The 25,010-nt window shown below is 37.9% G+C and overlaps 1 protein-coding gene across 2 annotated transcripts in view; it reads left to right on the forward strand.

Annotated features, from left to right (window-relative positions):
- The window catches only part of CTNND2 (catenin delta 2), a 638,318-nt gene that overhangs the window by 399,332 nt on the left and 213,976 nt on the right, over positions 1-25,010 (forward strand). For both annotated transcript variants that reach the window (XM_059854664.1, XM_059854675.1), the window contains exon 9: positions 11,505-11,757. In XM_059854664.1, the coding sequence (XP_059710647.1) occupies positions 11,505-11,757 (253 nt within the window). The remainder of the gene's footprint in view (positions 1-11,504; positions 11,758-25,010) is intronic.

Raw genomic sequence — 25,010 nt, forward strand, 5'->3', positions numbered from 1 at the left:
AGCTTTCTCTTTTCCAGGCCCCAACCCTCTCAGCCTTCCATCATAGGAGAGGTACTCCAGCCCTCTAGCCATCTCTGTGGCCCTCCTCTGGACCAGCTCTAACATGTCTGTGTCTTTCTTGTGTTGAGCTGACTGCAACACTCCAGGTGGGATCTCACCAGAGCAGCGTAGATGGGGAGAATTCCCTCCCTCACCCTGCTGCAGGGTGGGGGAGGGATGCAGCCTAGGATACTATTGGTTTCCGGGCTGTGAGTGACCATGGCTGGGTCATGTCCAGCCTCTCATTCACCCCCAGGTCCTTCTGGGCAGGGCTGCTCTTAATCCCTTCATCCCCCAACCTGTATTGATGCCACAGGTTTTCTGCATCTTGCATTTGATACTCAGCATTCAGATGATATCTGAAACAACTACAAAGGGGTTTTTTTTAAACTTTACTTGGAGATAGATTTTTTTGATAGTCCCTTGGTAAATTCTTTGTTATTAGCTGTTTCAAATCACTGAAGTTTTCTTATGATTTAAACATGCTGAAGAAAATTTAGAAAATTAACACAGTGTGAAATAAAATGAGATTATGTAAAATGACATTGAGGGACTGCAATTTTAAAGTCATGATGAATCACATGCAGAGGGGTTAGTTCAGTTTTCTGCACCTGTAAGGTGTGCAGACATAACTTCAGCTTTGGAATCAGAAGTCTGATCCTTGCATATTACCAATGGCAGTTTCCAAAGGGCATTTTATATCCCGGTAAATGGACAGTTATCCTTTCTTGGGTTAACTATTGCTTTTCAGCAGGGAACTGGAATTTAGTTAACCAGATATATCACTTCTAATTCCATAGAATTCAGATTAATGAGTGAAAGGAATTTAAAGGGGCTTAGAGGAGAAAAAAAATCGTGTATACAAGCACTTAGATATTGTCAAGTTCTTACAGGGAGCACTGACTATACCAAGTAATTACTATACATTGGTATAGTAATTAATTTCAGAATGTCATCTAACTGTTAATGAAAAGTTACCTGTTACATGTTCTTTCCTGTATTACAAATACTTGATTTAAAAGAAAAAAGGAACTTTGGTTTCAAATATACATTTTTCTTTGTCTCTAAAACTCTGAGTTCAGGGGAAAAGGAGGAGCAGCAGAAATACCAGCTTTCACTTGCCCCACTAGATTAAACCTTTTGTCCTTTTTGCTGCTTCACAAATCTGTATTTCATTTTTCATTCTTCCTGTTCTATAAGAGTTAGACTATAAATACCAAATATTACTTCATTCTGCTTAGGTGGTGGGGTTTTTTTTGGCTGGGGGGACAGGTTGTTTTGTTGTGTCATAAGCTGCTGTACATGGATGTGCTGTGATGGCACAGCTGTAGATTAATTGAGGATCATGCTGATAAATCACACAGCATGGAGTTCTGGCTATAGGACATAATGTTTTCAGAGAAATTAAAAAGAAGAATTACTCCTACAACTGCATCTCTTTCAGTTTGGTAATGTTGTGATAATAGACCTGTATTCCTAACTGACATCCACTTGATAACATTGTTTTGGGAGAGAGAATTATAGGAAGCAAGCAGGGAACAAATCTTCAGTACAAAGTAAATTGAGCAGAAAATACCTTAGTAATCTGCATAAAGAATAACAAATCACCTCAAAGCAATATAAAGTCATAATCTCATTTCATTTCTTAGATCCAGGTTCGCTTGTATAGTCTTACCTGTGTTACAGTCTTGCATATATGTTTTTATGTTTTTTGGGGTTTTTTTAATTCTGTGAGAAAGAATTTTCTATTTTATTTCCTTCCTATTAAAAATTTGACAGAGGAATAACAAAATGCACTGTTTTCAACTTCAGCAGTCTCCTGTGGACAGGAATGGAGAGGGAGGGGCCAGAGGTTAAAACCCTTCAGAATCACCTTTGTAATCTGAAAGCAATATTCCCTCCCTTATAGTGCAGAAGCATTTCTCCAAATAAAATAGTTGTAGTTTCAAAGTACTGAGCCCATGATTGGGTTCCATAGAGGAATTGCACCCATATGAATACAGACAAGATTTTACTCCTCAGAATAGAAACCTTTTAGAATGGTTAGTATCCTTAACTTCTTTCCTGTGTCCCACGAGCAGGACACCTCCAGAGACTGGTATTTTATTCCATATATTTTCTAGTTCTTCTGTTCTCCTTTTTTTAACAGAAGAATGACTTGTAACATGTCTGAGCATTTCTCAGGTGCCCCTTGACTTTTGCCACCTGTTGAGGGAGGGCTGTGATTATAAAATCTTGCTCAGGGGAGTACATACTCTGTAAATCTCATCTGCCACTACTGAGAAAATACAATGTTTGTGCCAGAAACTGTAGGTGTATTTGTCATCTATTTACTGTACAGGTGTAGTCTCTGTTTAAAGATTCATCACATTAGATTTAAGTGATGCAGGACATCCATTCTTATTTTTGTACTTCAGTGTTGCATAGAAATGCAAGATTGTCATTCATGAAATAAAAATTCAATTCAAACACCTTTGATAAATCTCGTTCTTATAAATCTTTGCTGAATGAAAACACTGCTGTGCCTCAGGTAACTACCCAGTCATGTCTTTAAGATGACTAAATCTTTTTTTAGAGTATCATTCCTTCTGCAATATTATATTTAAAGGCACTCTTAAAAATCACCAGCCCATTATTTTTTTTTTTTTTACTCAGGCTGTACTCTTTTTTTCTTAGTATAAGATTGGCTACTATTAGAACAATCCCTTTGTTGTAATTTCAGCAGTTCACTTGTAGTTTTTGTGAGTACAAGCATACAAGTAGAGTAGTATTTACTTAAATGTGTTCAACAACTTTTAAACTATCATTTGCAGAAGTTAGCTTAATGTTTAAGGGGAACATAGTGTGTGGTCTGGCCCTGGAACACAAATGTGATTACCTTGATAACAAAACAACTGTCTGTTCCAGAGTGGAAGCTACTAATTAAAATAGCTGAAGTTTATTAGGGTGTTCTAAGAAATACCATTTAGTAGCCACTTTACTACTTAGGATTATAGTACCCTAAATAAGGAAAAGTCAAAATCTGAAGAAGATGTCCATGTGCTTGATGGCTGTAGCATGATGCAGTGCAGTCTTTTAATCTGTTACTGTCTCATACTGTTTGTGTATCTTTTTATATATTAACTGTGACTTTTGTCCATGTGTTCAGCTTTATGCTGGCCAGATGGACAGGAAACTTCAGAAATTTCAAGAGAAGGTTGTTTTAGGAGTGAAAGCAGAGATTTAGTTTCAGTAGGCTCATTTATGTGCAGCAGTGTGGTCTGTGCAGACTTGCTGTGATTGGGTCATTTTGTCCCACGCACAGAATGTGAAATCATGTATTACTGCAAGGAGGAGAGTGATGTATATATCTCCTGTATTTTGCCATTGCTCAGGGTTGAATTTTATCTTAAGTGAGGAAAATCCCGTGATGAATTTTAGTATGTCAAATTCTGGAAGGGCAGTTGTTGATTTCTCTGTTTAAATGCTCATGTAACAAATGAATTAAACTGCATGTTCTTCCTAAACTGAGGGATGGAGCTCAGAGAGAGAAGACACAATCTGGGAAAAGATCTTGGCAATAACGTCTTAAGCAGCCAAAGTTGGCATCTGATTATCACTTTATGTGTACACACCATTTTTTACGTGCAGAGCAGCATCACTGAAACATGGTAGAAGCTGAGCCTGAGAATGAAAGTTGCATATATTACTGAGATTAAAATCTGGCAGATTTAAAATGCAGTCAGTTTCTGGAGGTGGAAAGAAGTGTTATATTTCTTAATACTGATAACTTGAAAAATGAGGCTTCTCCTCTGCTTGTAGACAAGAAATTTGTTCCAGCCTTGAGTTGGAAATCTGAAATAATTGAAAATATACAAAATAATTGAAATTCTAATATCTGCATAAAACTCTGGTGTCCACTTGGACTAGATGGATTTTAAAGTTATGCTTTAGCTATATGTGCTTTTGAGATACATGCCTTTGAGATGCAGGCTGTGTTACTGTGTTGGACACCCTGTAACTCTGGAACCTCATGGTGGTAAATGACTGGAGGGAAGGATGTAGAATTGGAGAAGGTTATGGGTGTGGGGATGTGAAATAGGGCACATCAGTGGAGCCTGTGACAAACCCAGCTGTGGAAGAGGCTGCATTCAGGTTTGGACTTCAGGCTTCACTGAAGACTCACTAAGCACTGTTGCAGGAACTCATTCATCTCAGCCACTGTATCTGTTGAACAGAAATACAGGTTTTTTTAAATACAAATTCTGCCACCATTGCAGCTCACTGAATTACTTCATCTACCTGTTTCTGCATTAAAATTTGCTTAGAAGTACAAAAATCTTTCTAGATGACTTCATTCATGAAGTCATTTGCTTCTATTGCCAACCCTGGTGGTATCAGGTGATTTCAGCTTGACGCCAGCTAATTGCCTAATGAACCCATAAGTAAATTGATTAGTAGTAAAGAAATGCCAAGTCTAAATTTGCGATGAGAAAAATCATTCCATGATTTTCCATGCTGAGGGTTAGGCAGTGGCAATTATACAACTTCCCCCAACAGAAAACAACAACAAAAAAAAAAGGAACTAAGACTCAATGTGAGAATGGGCAAACTGAAGTGGAACAAGATAGACAAAAGCCTTCAAAGTGACCAGGTAACAGCTGTAATGTAAATAGAAGAATAGGTCAGAAACCAAGGAAGCAGTATTTTCTTTGACTGACTCTTTCTGCATTATAGAAAAAACGTCGGTTTCTAAGCAAAGGAATGCTCAGCCTTACTGTTACAATTAGTGTTATATCTAAAGAACACTCTTAGAATATGGAACTGGAAGGACACCTCAGTGCAGTAGCAAGTTCAGTTCTTCAGTCTTCAAATGTTGTCAGCTTTTTGTATTGAAAGACTCATTGAGCAAAATATACAGAGCACAAGTGATGTTTCCTTGGTTTCTCTGAAACAAGGATTTCTTCTGCAAAAGAATGGCATGTAGATATCACAATGGTAAGGAGATGATTGGTTGGAGTGTACACTCACTTTGAATATGTTTATGACCTTCATTAGGATTAGTACTTTACAGCTGCCAGCAATGGCAATGAGCCTATTAAATAATTCAGAGAGGCCCTGAATATTTCCCATAGCAGTGGGAGCGTAGCAGCTAAACAGCCACCTGTGGTTTTTAAGATGTGATGGAAAAGTGAGGAAAAATATAAATCTCATGTGATCGTATCTGGTAGACATGGATGTTGCCTTGATAAAAAAGCTTCCTCCTCACCATGTCATAAAAACATCTGATGATTAAAATATTACTGAATACCTACTTGCACCAGCTTGCAGACATACTAATTACAAGTAGGTGTGACAGCTAGGTATAACCAGTACTTGAGGAAATTATGACTAACGTGTTTGTGGGTGGAAAAGAGGCCTTTTTTGCTATGCACCATCCTGTTCTGTATTAATTTTTTTAGTTTGCTTGCGTTTCCCCTGTACATTGTGCTGTGTTCCCTTAAAAGATATACTTGTGCAGGAAGGAGACCTGTTTGCCATGACCAGCTACTTAAAGCACAGAGCTGACCATGGGGAAGCTGACTGGAGGGAATGAGGTTTTATTTCCCCTGATATACACAAAATAGGAGCATCTGGAGAAAGCTGGAGCCCGCAGAAAGAATTAGGCAGAACAATCCTGGAAGCCCTAAAGGGTTGATGTGTTTGAAATCAAAGACTGGCTGGCTGGTGAAGAGCCCATCTCATGAGGATGCAAAGGAAGATTTGCTGAAAAGTCCTTTTCATTTGTCTCTGGCTAAGAATTGGGAGACTGGAATTTTGATTGCAAGAAAAACTAGATGGGACAAAATAAAGAGTGCAGAAAAGTGAGGGAGGAGCAAATGGAAAACAAGAGAAATAGAAAGTTGTAGTAGTTTACATGGTGTTTTTTCTGGTTTGAGTATGAGAAGTCATATAGCAAAGATGTCAGCCTCCACAGAACTCCTGTGGTATTTGGTATTTGCAGAAGGTCCTAAGTATTTTAAATCTAAACTGAACCCTTGTATCTTGAAATCGTGTAGCATTTGCTTTTTTGTTTTGTTCTGTTCTCACTTTGCATGTCTGAAGTACAGAATTGCATGTGCATGTGTATTTTGAACAGAGGATATGATAGTGCCTTTATCAAATCTTGACAGCATTAGAGGTAGTTAATAATGCCAATTACAAGGAGGGATTTTTCCCCTCTTTCAGTAAATATTTTCAGTTTCCCTCAACCACATATTTCTCTAAAATTTTATACTTCCCGTGTGGAGAAATGCTTCTAAAAGTAACATCTATGCAAGTTATTGGTAGTATTTATTATTTTTATATGTAATACCATGCATCTTGAGCAGTATTAAAATTGACTATTTGTGCTTGTTCCTTTGGATTGCCAGTTTGCTACTAGCTTGACTAACATTTATTTTCTTTAACTTCTATGCCAAAAAGGCTGGTACATGCCCTAAAACACTCATTTCAGCATTTTGAGTTAAAGCTTGGTGAGTTTTTTTCATAATTGACAGAGAAGGCACTGTGTTATTTTTACGGTTATTTAGGTGGGAAAAGGATCTACTTTATAAGTCTTCCTATAAATTTGGTACCAACAGAATGCAATGCATTTATATCATTTTTGAACTCATGGTGGGATGGTGGACATACTTTGCACTGAAAAGATATCTCACTGGGATCCAATTCCCAACTTTCACCAGAGGATGTAAATCAACTGCAAGTGCAAATCAGTGAAGAAAACAAATAAAGGGAGAAAATAAAATAATTTTGAAATCTCCGTGAAAGAAACTAGAAGAAGGTTAGCACAGGAACTGATTGTCTAATATCAGATAATAAGAGGAAAATTTTACAAGGCAATACCTGCAAATAAAACAGCAGCATCGGTGAGGTAATTTTCAGCAAGCAGGTGTGGCAAGATAATTCTCATTTATGAGTTTATAATTTCTGAAGGTCTGATCTTTCTTATGTAAACTTGGCAAAAATTGTCCTCTGGCTTCTAGAAAGTCTGAACTTTTTAGCAGTTCATATGCAAGCTTTATCTCCCTAAGATACTCAGGTATGGTGCAATAGTATCCCCGAATAGATCAGGACATTCTTGCTTTTTACATTAGTGGTTCCTAACATCTGCCACAGATGTGAGAAGAACATTCAAAAGCTGAAAGTCAGCTTCTGAGTATCACATTATGGGCATATTTAGTGATATACCTAAATTTTCAGCATTAATATTAAAGTTGTGATGCCTTTGTTAATACTATGTATTAAGAAAGAAAATGATAAAGACTGGCTGTTCTATATGCTGTTTGTGCAATCAAGAGAACCATAATCAGGGCATGTATCAGGTTTTCAGAGGGTTTTCATTATATATAACAGGAACTTTTCTTTCTCTTTGACAAACATTTGTAAGAACATACTAAACGTTTGTGTGGTACCCCAGATACTCTATTCACTGGGTGTGTGATTTTGGTTGGAGTAATGAGGGGCTGAGATGACACAGTATCTTTTAGGTATTAATGACATGACAAATTAAAGCAAGATCTTAAATGTTTAGGGGACAAACTGAGATCACTGAGACTGTAGTGCTTGATTTGCAGTGTGAAATGCTCACTTGGAAAATTCTCATTTCAGAAATTTTCAGTGAAACCCTTTTCTCAACCCAAAATTAAAATTCTTCTTTTCAAGGACAGTTCTTACATTGAAGTTCAAAATGTTGATTAAAAATATATAGAGATTTATTGGCCTACAACTGAGCATGTCATTTTTTATACTGGGGCTTTACTGGCTGCAGCAGAGAGTGTGTGCTATGGCTCTCCCTCCAGCATGAGCTGGCCTCAGCTGCAGGACATGGACTGTGCAAGCCCTTCCTGCGTGTCTGGAGTGGGGCGCTTGGGAGGGCAGGTCGGGTCCCAGTCACCCTCTCCTTGTGTCTCTGCAAGGCCACTGTCCTGAGCAGGAGCTGTGGGAAGGCCAGCCAGTGCAAAAGGAGCAAGCAGAGCTTCAGAAACTTACCTGACATTCAGAATCCACTGAATTTCCTGGTCAATTCCTAAAAAGTGAGAAGAGCAGTCACTATTGAAAGCAGTGTTTTCACTTAAGTAAGACACAATACAGGATAAATAAGGTTTTGAGTCCTTCTGCTTATTTGATTTTAATCTTGATCTCCTTGTGAGTTTTGGGACCTTGAAGACCAGAGGAAGGTCTGGTTTTGTGGACACCTTTACCTTCAAGCTTCACAAAACTGAACCTGCTTCTTCACAGGGTGGTTATGAGTTTTGGTTTTACCTTTATGTTGAGGCAGAATAGGGTCAGCAGTAGACCCAGGGAAACATCATGACTTGACCATGATTCTGCTTCAGCCAGGCCAGATCTCAGGCTGGTGGGAGAGGGAAAGACAGCCCATTTCTCCAGAAACAGTTCTGTTGCAATTCCATTTTGTTACTCACTTCTCTTGCTGGGGCAAACTCCCTATCCTTGTCAGCTCACCTAAACTGACCTGGTTCTGGTCAAAGTGTAGCTGGCTTGGATTTGACAGGACAGTCAAAGGCAGAAGTTAGAGAAAGGGCTGTCTTCAATTGACAAACAGGTTAAAAGGTTGCATGACCATCTGCAAATGTACCTGGTATGTGAATGCTTTCTGGTTCAGTCCAGCTATGTGCTTTCTGGATGCCCTGTGCTCAGAGAAGATTTACTATGCTAGGTCAGGAAATCAACTTCGAAATCTGTTTCATTAGACATAATCACTCTGGCTTTGCTGTTGTTGAATATCTAAATAGAAGGGAGATCTTAATAGTGTGCCATAGCCTAAAAGAGCCACAGCTCACTCAGTGGGTTTGGCTGCCAAAGGGTTTTGTTTAAGCAAGGGAAGAAGATGACTTTTCTTCAGTTTTACATACACGTATTTTTGTAAAAATGTCTGCTAAAGCATAACCCATGTACAGTCAATGACAGTGGAAGTTAGATGTAGAAATTTTTCTAATGTGTAGTTGTTTGGGTTTTTTGTTTTTCTTTTATTTGATCTGGATAACACAGTCCAAATAAACACAATTGTGAATGTTTAAGTCATAGATTTGTCTCAGTCTCATATTCTGAATATGGCATTTCTGTGTTCATAGTGATAAAATTCAAAAGGAAGTAACAGTCTGCTAGGAAGGTAATTTGAGAAATGAATCAGAGTGACATGATAAGCTTGTAGGTGTTAGGATGACAACCAGTTTAAGTTTATACAAATACCTATTTTGATAACAAGACAACGGAGAAAATACAAAGAAAACTTTTCAAATCATTTAAAAACAAACATGATTTTCATTGAACTGTCTTGCAAAGAAGATGAAGGAAATACAGTGGAATATTTTACAAAGCAATAAACATTACGATGAAGTTCTTGTTTTCAGCAGTATTGGTGTTGTAGAGTTTTTTGCAATTTCCCATACAATTTATCAAAAGGTAGTAGCATATTCCATGGAATGACAGTGCTTAAGAGTATGCTATGTCAGTATACAATTACATTTTCTTTTTCACTTGAAAATATTTCTAATATTTTCTCTAACTTGTTTTATCACTGTTTTTTCTCACAAGGCACCTGATTTTGCTTTTGAACTCTGTATTTTCTGTTAAAATGTGATGTTTGTCTTTCTTTCTAACACTGAATTTAGCATGATTTGTGCATGGGATGTATAAATATGCTGATACTGTGAATGTATTTGAACTGATGCAGTTTATGAAAAGGTCTGTGTGTCTTAATTACTCATTTCTTAAGGAGGTGTATGTATATATACACACTAGTAATTAAACCAAAACAATACATGTAAAATATTACAATATATGTGATTAAATGTGATTGTACAATCATATAGTGGTTTGGGTTGGAAGGGACCTTTAGGGTCATCCAGTTTCAGCCCCCTGCAGTGAGCAGGGAACCTTTCAACTAGATCCGGTTGCTCCAGCTCTATCCAACCTGACCTTGAGCACTTCCAGGGGTGGAGTAATAGATAAGTGGGTAATCCCACTTTCTTATGTTTGGAATGAAGTTACGATACTTGCTATTGTAAAATTAAATACTTTTGGACCATTAGAAAAAAACTAAAATACGTAAAAAAATTCAATATAAATTTAAAATTTTCAGGTGTTGTAATTTTGATAAGTACAAGGTCATACAAAACCATGTTAATTGTCTTTAAAACTCACTGTATTTCATTTGCTGACACTTTGAGAAAAAATCCTTAAAATCCCTTTCATGAACCTATAATGCATTAAATATTTATTTTTAAATGTGCATGCCAATGAAAAATGATTGGTAAATCTGTTATAAAAACCTGTCTCTTCAGTATGTGGTTTTGTCTGCAGTTTAGCATATGAATTTGACCCAGCTAAAAACAGCCCTGGACTTGGGCCACTCCTTTTGGCAAAAGTATTCTTGTTGTCTTGGGACAGGAAGAAATGGCAACCACCATGAGTTCATGTGCCACTTCAAGCAGTCCAAATTTTCTTCTGAGCAGAGCCAGCATTTAATTTGTATCTGTCTCCATGCCAAAGATCATGTGGGTATTGGTCCTCTTGCCCTTACAGTGATAATCCATTTGCCATTAACTGGACTTTGATTCAAAAATACTGCATGTTTAATCCAGTGGACTGGGTCTCCACTACCCAGTGCTGTAACAGAAAGATAATGGGCTACAAGAGAGATTAATAAGATTTTTGAGTCGCAAAAGCATTAAGCCAGTTTAAAGCTATTGGTTAAGCTGCTCAGAACTGGTAATGCATTAATCTTGAGCTGTGGCGTATGAGCGCAGCCGCTGTTGGTGTGCATTAAGACATCTACATGGTCACCTTGTGCTTAGCTCTTTTTCAGACTGAGTTAGCAGTAACACTCTCCTAAGTCTTAAGGTGAATGTCCAGGAGACAGGTTAACAAAGCATATGCAGTGCTTCTCAGTAGCAGGTGTCTGGTTTTACCTGCTTTATGGATATCACGGCTACAAATCTAGGATGGCTGGGTATTTCTGCTGCTGGAGAGCCATCTATCTCATTTTGGACTCTTGAGCCTGCTTTGATCCTCCTCTTGCTGGTGGATCTGACTGACTTCCACCCCTGTAAGGACCGCAAAAGTCTCACTCAGTGGTGGTTCTGAACCTTAGCTTGAATATTCCCATGCTGCTTCTGCACTTCATTTTGTGTTAGTGCAGTTAGAACCCCGGGTAAAAATACCTCTCCAGTCTGTTTAATTGGAATTAAGGTCTTCTAGTCCAGAACTGGCATGTCATTTAGAAATTTGTTTGATGGTTATTTCCTTCTAAAATTTGGAAAATGACAATGTTGCTTGTTTCTTTTTGTTTGTTTTTTTTTCTCATTCTTTTTGAACCCTCGTTTTATATGTGTGTGTTTTTTTTTTCCTCTGCCTAGACCTGGTTAACCATTTCTGTGAACAGGTCCTCAATTTTTTACTTTGTCCCTACTTTCCTGTCGTAGCCCCATCTTCCCCTGGTGTCGACTCCGTACCCTTACAGCGCACAGGCAGTCAACACGGCACACAGAACGCAACCGCGACCTTCCAGAGGGCCAGCTATGCGGCCGGCCCAGCCTCCAATTACGCAGACCCCTACCGACAGCTGCAGTATTGTCCTTCTGTTGAATCACCATACAGCAAATCTGGGCCAGCCATCCCACCCGAAGGGACCTTGGCTAGGTCACCTTCCATTGATAGCATTCAGAAAGACCCCAGGTGGGTGAAACCTTCTTCATTGTCTTTTATTTCCTGCTCGCGCTGAGGGTTGTGATTGTGGTTTGATTTGCGTGTTTCTGCTGTTGGATATTAAAAAAAAAACTATAGTGGTACACGAAAGACTTTGTTTGCATGACAGCATTGTCCTAATGCTTTACCTTGGATAGCTCTCATGAGCTGTTCTGTGCAATGACATGATAGGTGTGGTCTTGAATGTGTGTGTTTAGCCTGCTTTCAGTAGTGCCACCCCTCAAAAACTTAAGAAAAGTAGTTTTATTTGGAAATGGGAGGAGTGGAGTGACTGTTGACTCTGTAGCCCTTGTGGATTGAATTTTCAAGTTGCTTCTTGGGCAGAAGTTGTTGCAGTTCTTGGTTTGTCTACATGTAATGTTTATAAATGCTGCAGAAAAGGATATTTCAGTGTTATGCAGTGAGACTGAGCAATGTGAAAACGACATGTAACCAGGGTTGTGTTTCATCCCATGTGTTGTACGGGCTTGCAGTGCCAGTATGTGATAAAAGATTGTATGATTACAGTTTTGCAGAAATGGTTATTGCTGTGCATGCTTTTTGAACGTTTAGCACAATTTTTAATGTTACTGGTGACCATCCTAATCTGCTCAGGGAAGGTGCAAGGTGGAAGCTTTACAGCCCAAGCAGGCAGATAGATTAGAGAGAGAATTTTCTGGGAAATTATTTGACTTCCATGATAACAGCAACAGAAATGCTTGCTAGAATCCTCAATGCACTTTGTGGTTCTGTTCAGTTTTCTGAGGGAAAATAAAGCAATTCCCTTTGGTAACTTGATTTTAAACTTGTTGAAAGTGTTAGTGTATACCAACATTTTTCTTTGGCCGATGGTGTGATTTATTTCTTTGTTTGTTGTAATGTGTAATTTAATGATAGGAGAGTCTAAAAATTTGCCTGCAACAAAAATGCTGGAGGTTTTTAAGTAACAGTTTGAAGAATCTTCTTTCCCAAAATCTAAAAAAAGAAAAAAATTCGTGAACTGATTTTTTACTTTTTTAGCAGTATAGCAGTGCTTTCTCTCTCTCCACCCAGGAACAGAACAGTAAGATAACATTTTACAGCACATCAGAAACATCACTCCTTGCAGGGTTTTACTTATTGAGAACACTTCTGTCTTCAGCCTTTCTTTTTTCCCCCCTTAGCTTTAACTGGAGAAATTTGAAAAAAATTTGTATTTAATTGCTTCCTTTCTTCCCCCTGTGCCAAAGCAAACATTAGTAACAAGAGGGGAAAAGTTTTTTTTTTTGAAATGGTGGTATTATATTTCTATTCCAGGTTATAAAAGCCCATGTATAAAAAAGAGCTTTGCCTTGTAATTGTTATGTTGAAAGTTAAGGGAACTTACATTAGGAGTACACTAGACCAGATGAGAAATGACTGTAATCGATATGAAATGTTCTTAGGAGAAACATGATGGTGTTGAAAATGCTATTCCCTTTAAACAGGAAAGACATACTAACAGTATCTCTACAGCTCTTAGGCATAATATCTTTTTAAGAAAAGGTTATTTCTGTTCAATTCCTTTGCTATCACTTTGCAATTGTTAATGTATAGGATATGTGCTAGTATTTTTCATTTGCTTCTTTTTTGGTTCTTCCTTGTCATGCCATTTGTACATTCATGAGTATTGATTTCTGTAGGTAAAATAGGAGCAAGGAGGCATCTAGGTATAAAATGAACTTCATAAATCCTTTAGAGGGGATCATTAAATATTGTTACTGATTAGTGTTAGTCAGATTGGAAATTTGTACAAAACTTTTGTAAACAGGTTTGCATTACTCTTGATTTCATTTATTTGATCTGTAGGCTGTGTGGTATATATTAGTATTTCTACCCTTGCATGTTGGTTTGAATAATTCTGATAAAGAAATGTCAGAAACACACTTGATTATGTTATGCCTTAATCCCCAGGAACCATACTCCACCAAGGCAGACTGGTTTGTGAAACTGTCTGTGGCCTACAGCAGTTGCTGATCATTCAGCTATTGAAAAGACATTGAACATTTGAAAGGAGTTGGGAAAAAACTAACAAAAGCAATCAGAATGCTTTTAACATATTGATTTATATGAATAGATTACAGAAATGCCGATATATTTACAAGTGCAGAAGTGATAAAATGACAGACTTTCCAGATACTTCAAAAAAATAGTATGGAAGAATTGAAATTACTTTGGGTAGAATGTGGGAGATACAGTCAGGAAAAGGAAAATGACCCAAATGCAATACAGGTTTTCAGTGGCTGTGTTGAGTTGTGTTGTGCTGCATGCCCCAGAGGGTTACCAGTTATGTCTTACACAGCAAGAAGAAAGTCCACAGGTTGGTCAGCAGCTGTACTTTGTCAGCTGATGAGTCACAAGTGTCTTTACAGACGTGTTGCTGCTTTTGTTGGCTAGAGGTCAGAGTGTTTTATGACTGTCACAAGTTGCAGAGAGCAGTAGTAGGCATCATTTTCAGACACCAAACCTACCTGTCCAACCAGAGGTCCAAAAAAATGCTCAGTGGCAGAGGAAAATCTGCAAGACAAAAGCTACACTATTAGTAGGCTTTTGATTAGCCTATGTATCATTCAGCTCAAGATGAAAATAGATATCCAGAAGAGATAGTACTCACCCTTTTAAGCAATTAGCATTCCTAAAATTGAACATAATTTTCTGGAATCTTCAATTCAGACAGAATTTCTGTCTGGAGGCTGAGAAAAATGGTTGGCAGACACTGATGCAATTGGTCTTTTTTTCCATTGTTTTCACCATGTAGTTTGTCTTACTGATACTCCTAATTTTAAATATGTGTTCTGAGCTGACATTTGGCAAATGAAATTTTAGCTCAACATCTGTTCTGAATCATCCAGCTGTCATAAAATGCAGTTCAGTGTTCATTAAGTTAAAGTTTAGGACAAAAACATTTTAAAAAAAAGGGATATTAAGATGTTTACAATCAAGTTTGTGGCAGGGGATAATTTTTAATTTATGCAGGTAGACTGTTAGCTCATAGGCGTTTATAGAAAGGTAGTAAAAACTTTACACATCTATACTGTTGGAGAGTGAGGCTTTGTTGTTTGAAAAGGAAATAAGCCCCATATCACTGTCAGAAATAATACTGAAGTTCTGCATATGGGAAATGGAAAAGTTCATATAATTGCATACTGATTTTCCAGAGCATTCTTTTATGTTTCCTTCATATTAAAAAAAAAAAAAAAAAAGGAAAAGAAATATGTGCTAGGGCTGTGATATCAACTATTTCATGCCAGAATTTCTTATATAAAGATGTGGTATAAGAAGGGAAATAGCACAATATTTATAATTATTTAGTTCCTTTTAAACTGTGATTGAGAGAAGTCTTGAGTGTTTTAAGGTATCAGAAGTACATGTTAATGTGGTATTTTCCAGCCTGCTTTCATGAAGGAAGATTAATCTGTCTCTTGGCACCAACGAGTCACATGTGACTTGTGTATACTTATTGTTATTACTTTATTATTATTTTATTCTTCAGTTTTATATTGTCTGTTTCTAAATTTTAGGAAAACTGGGGAATCCTAGAAATGTTGGGATCCAGTTGTCAGTATGTGTGCCTTCCAGATTTAATTCCAAATTCCAAACTTGCCAAATGTGTATAAATTACTTAATTTTTGAAGTTTTAGCCTTGTGAGAAACTGTGTATGTGTACCTCTGTGGCTAAGTTGCACTTGCTACACAACAGACGAAAATAGAACATTTTCATCTCCTCCATTTAAATACATACCAATGAGGTTTTGGGATTGCAGTGGTTTTGCTGGTTTATGGACTCAAACTGTGTGGTTTGATGTGTCCAGTCACAAGGTGTTCTTCATTGTTGTGTGACTTCCCACCTGTTTTTATTTACACGCATATACACAGGTCATCTTCTGCAAAGAAGCTGGCGAAAAGCTGAGGTAACAGCAGTAATTGTGTGGAGAACACACCGGGGCTACCAAAGTGATTTTCAGAGCTCACTGTCCCTTTTCATATTGCCTTGAATTATATTGATCTGCCCTTAAAACTTCCTTTTACGGCTTCAGTTTCCGTGTGTTTCAGAACCTTTAGAACTGTTTATTCAGAAAAAGTGGGATAATTTGGTGAGTGAAACTGTAAAAGGTCCATTATTAATTATAGAACAGACTGCAGTAATGATTTGGCTCTTATTTAAAAAGAAAAAAACATTATCATTAGAGAATCATGTTGCAACTTCACAAGAAAAAAAGAAATAAATCCCAGTTATCTAGTAGCAGTGCTCACCTTTAGAGCTGTCTGGGTGTAAGTCAGCACAGAGACAAAAGATTTCCAGGACGTGCATGATTTAACTGTAATACTCTGAAATGTTTCTGGTCAGTTTTGCATTTTCAGAGTCAACTTCTCATTTCATTGCCTCTGCTGACCTTAATTTCCTCCTAAGCAGAAGACAACAGTGCTGTCTATCGTCTAAACTTCTAAACTAGCTTTCTTTTCACTTATGAAAGGATGTAAATTAGATCAGAACATTTTGTGTGAACTGTAAGTTTCAAAACTCATCTTTTTTTCTCTTTTTTTTTTTTTTTTCCTGGAAATCTATTTCATTTGCAAATTACAACCTAGAGAGCATTCTTTTTCTGTAGGAAAAATGACAGAAGTAAAATAAACTCTAGTGTAATTTCTGTGCTCCCGTAAAACTGCTTATGAGATTAGCACACAGAGTTTGATGCATGGCCTGTTAAATGTTTCTGAAGGGGTCTTCTCCAAATTAATAATCTCACTTTATTACAAGGATTGTCTTGGTATTAATGGTGTTAGTCTGCTGTAAGTCTGAATAGCAGCCAGGCACTCTGAGTCTAAAGAATTAAGAACATAACAGTATAATCCTGCACGGGTGGGATGTTGGCAGTCTTGGTGGGAACATTTCTGGTAGGTTCTTTGGGAAGGGTTGTCACTTTCAGAAAGAAACTTCTGGTGAGATGGAAGGCATTGCTATGTATAGCTGGTGGTATAGCTGGTATAAGCTGGTATAAGCTGGTGGCAGCACTGTGCAACACTGCTGTTTTCAGGCCTGAGACATTGGCTGGAATTTTCAGAATCCCAAGAGACTGGTGGTGGCATCAGTGGGTTTCTGACCTAACTCTCTAATGCAAGGTGTAGAAGATTGTGAAGTTCACATTTGCAGTCTGGATGAGACAGAACAGAGCTTGCAGATACTCCTCCTGCTTTTATGTGACACAAGGCATGATAGGCAGCTCTCCTTTTCTCTTAATTGGTCCCTCTTACCCTTACCTGGAATTAAGGGTAAAGGGGAGGTTTCTCCAGAGGTGGTGGTAGTGGGGCAGCCATGGGAAACACACTTTTAGTGAATCAGATAATGTAAATTTTGGCAGTGTAGGCTTCTCTTCAGAAACAATTGTTTCAACTTTCTAGGTCCTGTGAACACACTAAGTTTTTGGGGATTTTTTTGCATCAGATTTACTCAGGCCAGGACCGGACAGTGTTTGAGAGTGCTCATTTTCTAGGTCTTTCATACAGGAAGGAAATACCAGATTTTCTTTCCCTACGCAGAAGTCATACAGTCTCTCAGGATTTAATCTATACTCCTCCTCAGTATGAAAAACTGACCCCAGAAGAATAAATTTGAAGAGTCTAAACAGTACAAAGACACACCCAGTTCAAGAATAGCAAGTCTGGAGTACATTGCAATTCTTCATAGAGATCTCTTCTACATGGAAGGTGGGAGTTTTTACTTAGTGCACAAGTTAGTTTTTAAAAAGCATAGCAGCTATGATAAACTGCAATCTGTTTTCCTTTCCTGGTGAAGGTAATTAAGGATGAATCTTGCTTCCTTAAAATAGATGGGGATGAAATCCATAGACTATCCTACAGTCTGTTAATTTGGGATTTTGGGACCTATCTGGAAATGTTGTCTGGAAAAGATTTTCCCAGCGAGTATTTAGTTCCAGCTTGAGCATAGCAAAATAAACAAGCATCTAACCTGTCCTTGCAAGTGTCAACTTGTGGTGAGGTAAAGAATTGATATGGAGAACTTGTAAAGTTTATTTTTGTGTGTATTTGAGCACATTGTGGTATCTGCCAACAGTTCCTGTCTTTCCACTGTTTACATTGATGTGGTTTATAAATGGCTGGGGATGCGGGAGGCGTTGGGAACAGGTGGAACCATCTTACAGCACAGCAAATGCAATTCTGTATGTACAGGATTATCTACCTGTATTTGCTATTTTTTCTCACTGGAATTTGCCCTATATTATTTAGCAACCTTCTTTCTCTAGGATAAATGCTTGGTAGTAAAAAAAAAAAAACAACTGAACTGAACCAAAGAAACAGAATTTTATCAAAAACTACAGGAATTAAGTGACTCTGCTTTTAGCTTATGATGTACTTACTACCCTCTTTCTCTCCTTTTTGACTGGTACCATTTTACTGACAGTGCAGGAGGCCACTCAGTAATGTCGCCATCCTGTCTTTCAAGAAATCTAATCCTATCATTAGAAAATCTGCTCTCTTGTGCTCATGTAACATCGCGCTTTCAGGGTATTGCAGTAAGATGGATGATGCTGGTCCATGAATTTTGAATAATGAGTATGTCCCAGAGAGCTTACAGTTCCTAACCTATGAGAAGAGTAGGAGAGGTTATGTATAGCCATTTTATTTGTCAGGTTATTTAGCATCAGGGTATAATTTTGAGACAGATGATACCTTGTCTCTTGTTTTGATCTGCAGGTTTAGCTCTTCCAGTCCTCTCCTTCTACCGGAAAGTAATTCCTTTCCATTATGCTGAAGGGAGGGAAGGGAAATGCTCCTTAGGTACTTGTGACTGAGGCTGGGAGTTCAGGAGGATGCTGGCAGGAGAGCCACGTAGTGTGGTAAAGGCACTTCTAATAGCTCAGGGGAGATAGGACTGATGTTTCTTTTTTGAAGTTTTGTGATTTCTAACCTCCCTTCCTCCCTCGTGCTGGTCTGCCACCTGAAGAACAGCAACAAAGCACATCCCTCTCTTTCTCTCTTTCTCTCTTCATCTCTTGTGTATTTTAATGGCCTCATTCATCCAAGAAGGAACAAGTGGACAGTGTACTTCATACTGTTCTTAGCTCATTTCTGGTTTTTGCATGGCATTACTGAGCTTCTAATGACAACTATATGTTTCAATGCAGTTTTGCCTTTGTTTGCCACACGTTTTGCTCAGCATCCTGTGGCTCATTTGCAAACTTTGACAGATGCAAAATCTGTGTGGTGCCTTTCTGTGATGACAGACTGTAAGAGCCAGGAAATGTTCTAAGTATATTTTCCAACCAGACATTAAAAACCAGGAGAAGAATCATACTCATGTAGGCTGTTATGATCTTCTGGCAAGATAAACCACATAAGAAGTTTCTCAGTAGTAGCTCTTGGACATCTCATCAGCCAAATGGATAATAATGATTTTACTTTTTGCAGAGACATTGAGAAAAAGTTACATTTTTTAGGTGCATTGAAGTTCAAAGGATAATCTTGCTTTTACTTTCATGGGAAATACAATGGGAGCAAGAAGGGGGAAATGGAGAAGATGAACGGGGGAAATTTAAAGAAGTGATAGGAGATCAAGATGCATAGTCTCAATTTTTTTCATTAGAAAAAGCAACTGAAAGTCATCCTTGATAGTGAGATAAATTGCCATGCAGATTTCAGAACCTGGACCTCAGTGTCATATACCATAGCTATTTTATAAGCAGGAAACAAGAGCTAACATTGAGTGTACAGAACATTCTGTAAGATGATAATATCAAGTGTTTGCTAAAACAATATCTCTAGTGAAGTGCAGAGCTAAAATGTTTGAAGGGAAAGAAAGGTCAACAATTAGTTTCTAGCAGAACTTTTTAGCTTTTATAAATTAAAAACTTGACTTTAAGAACTTCTGCTCTGTGTAGATTTAAAATGTTAGATCGTAATATACCTATCTCTGCTAGCTCGCTCAAGACCACAAAAACTCAGAATATTCTGAGTCAGAAGGGGGCCATAAGGATCATCAAATGATCATAGAATGGTCCCTGCACAGAACACACCAGCAGTCACATCCTGTGCCTGAAAATGTTGTTCAAATGCTTCTTAAACTCAGTCAGGCTTGGTGCTGTGACTTGTGGAAGTCCCTGTGAAGCCTGTTCCAGTGCGCAACCTCTGGAAGAAGAACCTTTTCCTGATATCAAAACTAAACCTTCTCTGACACAACTCAGGCCATTTCCTGGGGTCCTGTCCCTGGTCACCACAGAGTAGAGATCAGTGTCTGCCCTCTTATTCCTGTCATGAAGAAATTGTAACTGCAGTGAGGTCTCAGCTTAGTCTTTTCTTCTCCAGGCTGACGAGACCAAGTGATCTCGGCCATTCCTCATACGGCTTTCCCTCAAGGCCCTTGGCCATCTTCCTAGCCCTCTTTTGGGATCAGAGCCTGATGTGAAGTCCAGACTCCAGCTTTTATTTCTCTGGTGCATCTCTGTTTCCCTGTCAATCTCCATCAGCTTCACTGAGATTGTTCTTTCTCAGCCCATTCCACTGCCCCACTCCAGGAACTCAATGAACAAGTGAGGTTCACAGATTCACCCCAGTTCTTAGCATTAAGCAAGTGGTTTCCTAGGGAGCAAAAGATACCACTGATCCCATAGAAAACTGCAGCCGTTGTTGCCAGGGAAACTCCTAGTCTCTAGACTTACTGTGAAATACTTGGGGTTTTTACTTGTTTAGTTTTGGTTGGTTAGTTTCTTTAAGTTGCTGCAGTATTGGTGGGACCACTTGCTACTTCTTAGCTTTCCATTTACCATTAACAGTTTGGGGGTCATGTTTGTCTTCACTGTTTAATGAAGTGGAAGGATCTGGATACCTGTATAGCTACTGGATAGCTGAAGACCTGGAATGAAATGGATGGGTTTTCTTAGCCCAAAGGAGGGCTAGGAGTGAGATATCTAGGTTTCCTGAACATACTAAAGGTAAAAATGTGGAGAAGGAAGAGCTGTGTAAACTCTGTCCCAAGACAAATCATCCCAAGACCTAAAGCTACACAGTTTAAGGGAAGTATTTCAATACAGTTTTTTACCCTTTAGAAGTCATTTGAAGTTAGCTTGATGATCTTTTTATTCCATGTGAGGACATGATGTATTTATTTCATAGATTGCTTTTTGAAGAGGAGGGCTGATTTTTGGTTTTATTCTGTTTGATGCTACATTTTTTTTTCTGAAAATAATTTCTATCTAAACCTACCTGAATTTGAGCATCATGAGTGTAAAAACTTATTTTAAAAGTTTGTGCTTAATAGCTGCAGCTTAAGAAGAGTGGTTGTGTGTGTGTGTGTTGGTGAGAGGAATGAGTATGGACAACACAGGTAGGTGTAACAGGTTTCTTAATAAAAGCAACTCCATTACTTTCCCATTAGCCAGGACTGTGTAACATTTCATTTTGGCTCTCTCTCAGAATCCATGCTGATCCATCAGCCTCACTCACTCCAGCTCTTGTTGCTAGTGTGAAAAGTGGTCCCTTTTCTTGACCAGGAGATGGCTGCTAGGTGTCTAGGCAAAGGGTGAGCCTGGAGCAACCTACAGGTGTTTGTTTTTCAGAGATATTGGTACTTTCCTGTTAGCTGTGTGATATTGCTGCCGTGCCTGTTCTGGTTCAGAACTTGGAGTTGCAGATCTGAAGCAGGAGTTCCCTGCTTGCAGAGAGCCAGGATGCCTGGGCCTGCTCACAGCAGGTTGTTTGCTGCCAGTGAAGTTTACTGCAGCTGAAGACACAAAATATTTGAACTATTTTAGTCAGTTGTAATTCATGTCCAATGAATCACAGAGAAAAGCAGCCTCTTTTTTTTGGTGAAATGATCCAGTAATTACATACATAGTATGAATTACATTACACCATGGCTAGATTTATGGCCTTAAAATAAAAGGGATTTTTCGTCCTGCAAGAAATTGGCCTTTAAGGGCTTACCCTTTTGACGCTTTTTTAGGTTTCTGCATTGTTCTGATTCTGTCCAGTACCTTTTAATAGAGAAAGCTTGACATTTTTCTGTATGAGAATAGCTGTCAAATGTCTTGTAAAGCTCTGGCTGCACATAAATGGACACACAGGGGGATCTTTTAGATGTTTTCTGTTATCTTTTTCAAGAAAAAATGGGAGAAAGACATTTGATTTCTCCTGTGCCTTTACCTGAGTTTGCCCTGATTGGCCAAATTGCAGAACCTCTGTTTCAGCAAGGCATTTCCTCTGTATGTGTTTAGAAATTCTTTTAAATGCATGAAATCATCTCTGCAGGATGAAATCTTCTTTGCATAGTCTTCTCTGGTGGCTGTTTTTTCATTTGTCAGCAGCTACATTTTTTTAAATGAAATTTTATCCTAAACTGTCAAGGTTTTATCTGCCGCTGTGAAGGGATAACAGATCCTGTCAGCCACTGCTTTTTCTGTGGCATGGCTCCAGCAACCATCTGTTACCTTTCTGCTGCTGCATGATTTACACACCAGAATCTCCCCTTAAAAAAAAAAAACAAAACAAAAAAAACACACAAAACAAAACCACAAAAGCAAAACCACAGAGAAGCATTGCACAAAAACTTAGTTTGAAGTATGTAAGATTGTATAAATGATTTCAGTAAGTGTGAGTGACCAGTTCTTGGGTCTGATAAGAGAGGCTTTAGAGCAATTTGGTTATGCTTCACAGGAGGAAGGGGCTGCTTTTGCATCGGGGGAAATGGCCTGCATGAAATTTTCTCATTCTAAAGAGTGTGTGCATGACTTTCACAGAGCAATTCAGGAGAAATGCACACTGAACACCTCTCCACCTTTTGCTTTCCAGTTATGAGATAGAGCTGCTCAATTTTCAAGTCAGCTAAAGTAGAAATACTTTCATTGAGAAGCCTGTTTATCACCTCCTATACGCCTGTAATCATTTCAGTTGTACACATGGGTGCAGTGAAACTGAGCCTAATAGTTCCTAATCCACAGTAGGTTTATTACTAAGCCAGATTTGCCTCAAAATAATAATGTAGACAGCTTCTCAGAATAACTTAATAACTGCAGTGTGAATGCGGAAGCCTTATTCCTGTTTCATTTCATATTCATCAATATAAAACTGTCTGATACCAACTGTCTGATACTTTGCTCTTGTTGTTCTAAAAAAACCCCAGATTTTGGTTTATATTTTATTATTTATTAATATTAAAGGTAACTAAGTTTCATTCTGTTTCAGTGTTTGTATTGTGGACTTTTTTTTAATTTTTTTTTTGTAGTTAGTACTAAGAATGGGGTTGGAGTCATTAGCTTCTCAGCTGTTTTCCAAGAACATGTGATGAGAAACAGTGTACACTTCATTGCCAAAAGGAAAAAAAAAAAGTGTTTTGGAAGGGTGAGGGAAGAACTGATGGAGCTGTTTTCCTTCAAAAGAGAGTTTGTCGGGAAAAAATGTATCAATCTCACTAAAATTTATTTCAGAGCACTATTTATTTATTTAGCCTCTCTACAATTCAGAATAGAATGAACAGCAGAGAAATGATAGAGCTGGTAGGTGACAGCTGAGACATGTAGAATAGTGAAAGTAGCCTGTTACGCTTGTATTGAGCACTTCACATAGCCTGAAGGATAATTAAATGCACAAAGTAGTTTTCAGAAACATTTTAAAGAAAAACTATTTATGAGCTCACGTCTCTAACATTTTAAACTTCTTTGGAAAATGCAATTCTCTGCATGTGGTGTTGATTTAGTTCCTTGCTGTTGCAAGCTTCTTGGGAAAGCTAAACTTTTGGTGCTCCCAGTTGTGCTGAATATAAGCAATATAAGCTAAATCCTGCAGTCTTTTCAAAGAGGAAATTTCATTTACTTTGTAATATGATTTTGAATGGAGTGAGTGCAACAATTCAAAGAAACTTCTATTCTACTGGAATATTGACCATGAGTTTTGATCATCAGTGGTTAAGAGGCAATTTTTTAGTTTTGGATAAAAAAATAAAAGATAAGAGGATAAAACTGTCATGTGACATTTTGTTAGATTGCAGTGTAAACTAGTGAGGTTCAGGAATTTGGTGATGATAGTTTGAAGTTCAGCTTTTGTTCACAGTACAAGCAGAGTGTGCTTGTATTATTCTCCACTTCATGAATCTTGTATGTGGGAGCGAAAATGTTTAAAAGGCATTGTTCTCAAGTTCACAAAATATGTGCAATGAGAAATCTGTGGAGAAAACATTTTCATCTTGTTTCCTTTAAAATGATCTTGTAGTTTCCCTGTACCTCTCTTATGTGCAACAGCTGAGCCTCTCAGCAAGTTCACAACAGTTAGAAGCAGTTCAGGGATGAGGTTTTTTTCATACTTTCAGATGAATAAAGCTGCTTGATTTAAACAAGAAAATAACATTTCTTGGGTATTAACTTTCTAATAACTTATCACTCAAATTTTAAGATGTCAGTGTAACAAGAGAAGTATTTTTTACTGTCAGCATCTCTCTGAAGTAAGAATTTTGTTTCAGTTGGGATGTCATGCATCCTGCTTAAAAATTTTTAAACTTCTGGAGAGACATGTTTTATATTTTCTTGTAAGACCTAAAGATTGAACTTTCAGTGGTAAAAAAGTAAAGCAAATAAACTTTTAATAGAGCAAGTAAGATTTTCATATGCTGGTGTTTGGTTTTGTTTAGAAAATTCAGAAAAAAATACTCTTTTGAAATAAAAGCCAGGAAAAAAAGAATAAATGCTAAAATTAATAAATGTAGCTTTTATGTTTTCAGGGAATTTAAAGACTGAGTGTTTAGAAAGTTCAGAGGGAAGAGAGATGGCTGGTTTTACATGAGTGTTGTAATATTTTAAAAAATATGATCTCTGCCTTTGTTTCTTTTACCTTGGGGAAAGAACATTTTGGCCAAGAACATTTTCTTCCTCATTCTCCCCACAGCTATGTAAAATTTAGTCTTTGTAATACTGAATTCTTTTAGGATCCCATTGAAAAGGAGACTGGTGTGAAGATTTATGTGTCTGTCTCAGGATGTGCCTGTGATAGTGATGCAGCTCTCTTGAGAAGATGCAAGTTGGAATGGAGGCTGTGGAAAGTGCCTGGAGAATTACTGGCCAGCATCCCCTTTTAATATGCAAACCAAAAGTAAAAATATGGATTGATGCCACTGTTTCTGCACATCTTGGTAGCATTTAAATGGTCCAGTGGTTTCATTTTGCTCTACATGTTCAGTTCCAAAAAGCTCATGTTTAATTTGAAATGAGATGTGAAAAGCTGGA

The sequence above is a fragment of the Haemorhous mexicanus genome, chromosome 1 (assembly GCF_027477595.1).
Source record: "Haemorhous mexicanus isolate bHaeMex1 chromosome 1, bHaeMex1.pri, whole genome shotgun sequence".
NCBI classification, from domain to species: Eukaryota; Metazoa; Chordata; class Aves; order Passeriformes; family Fringillidae; genus Haemorhous; species Haemorhous mexicanus.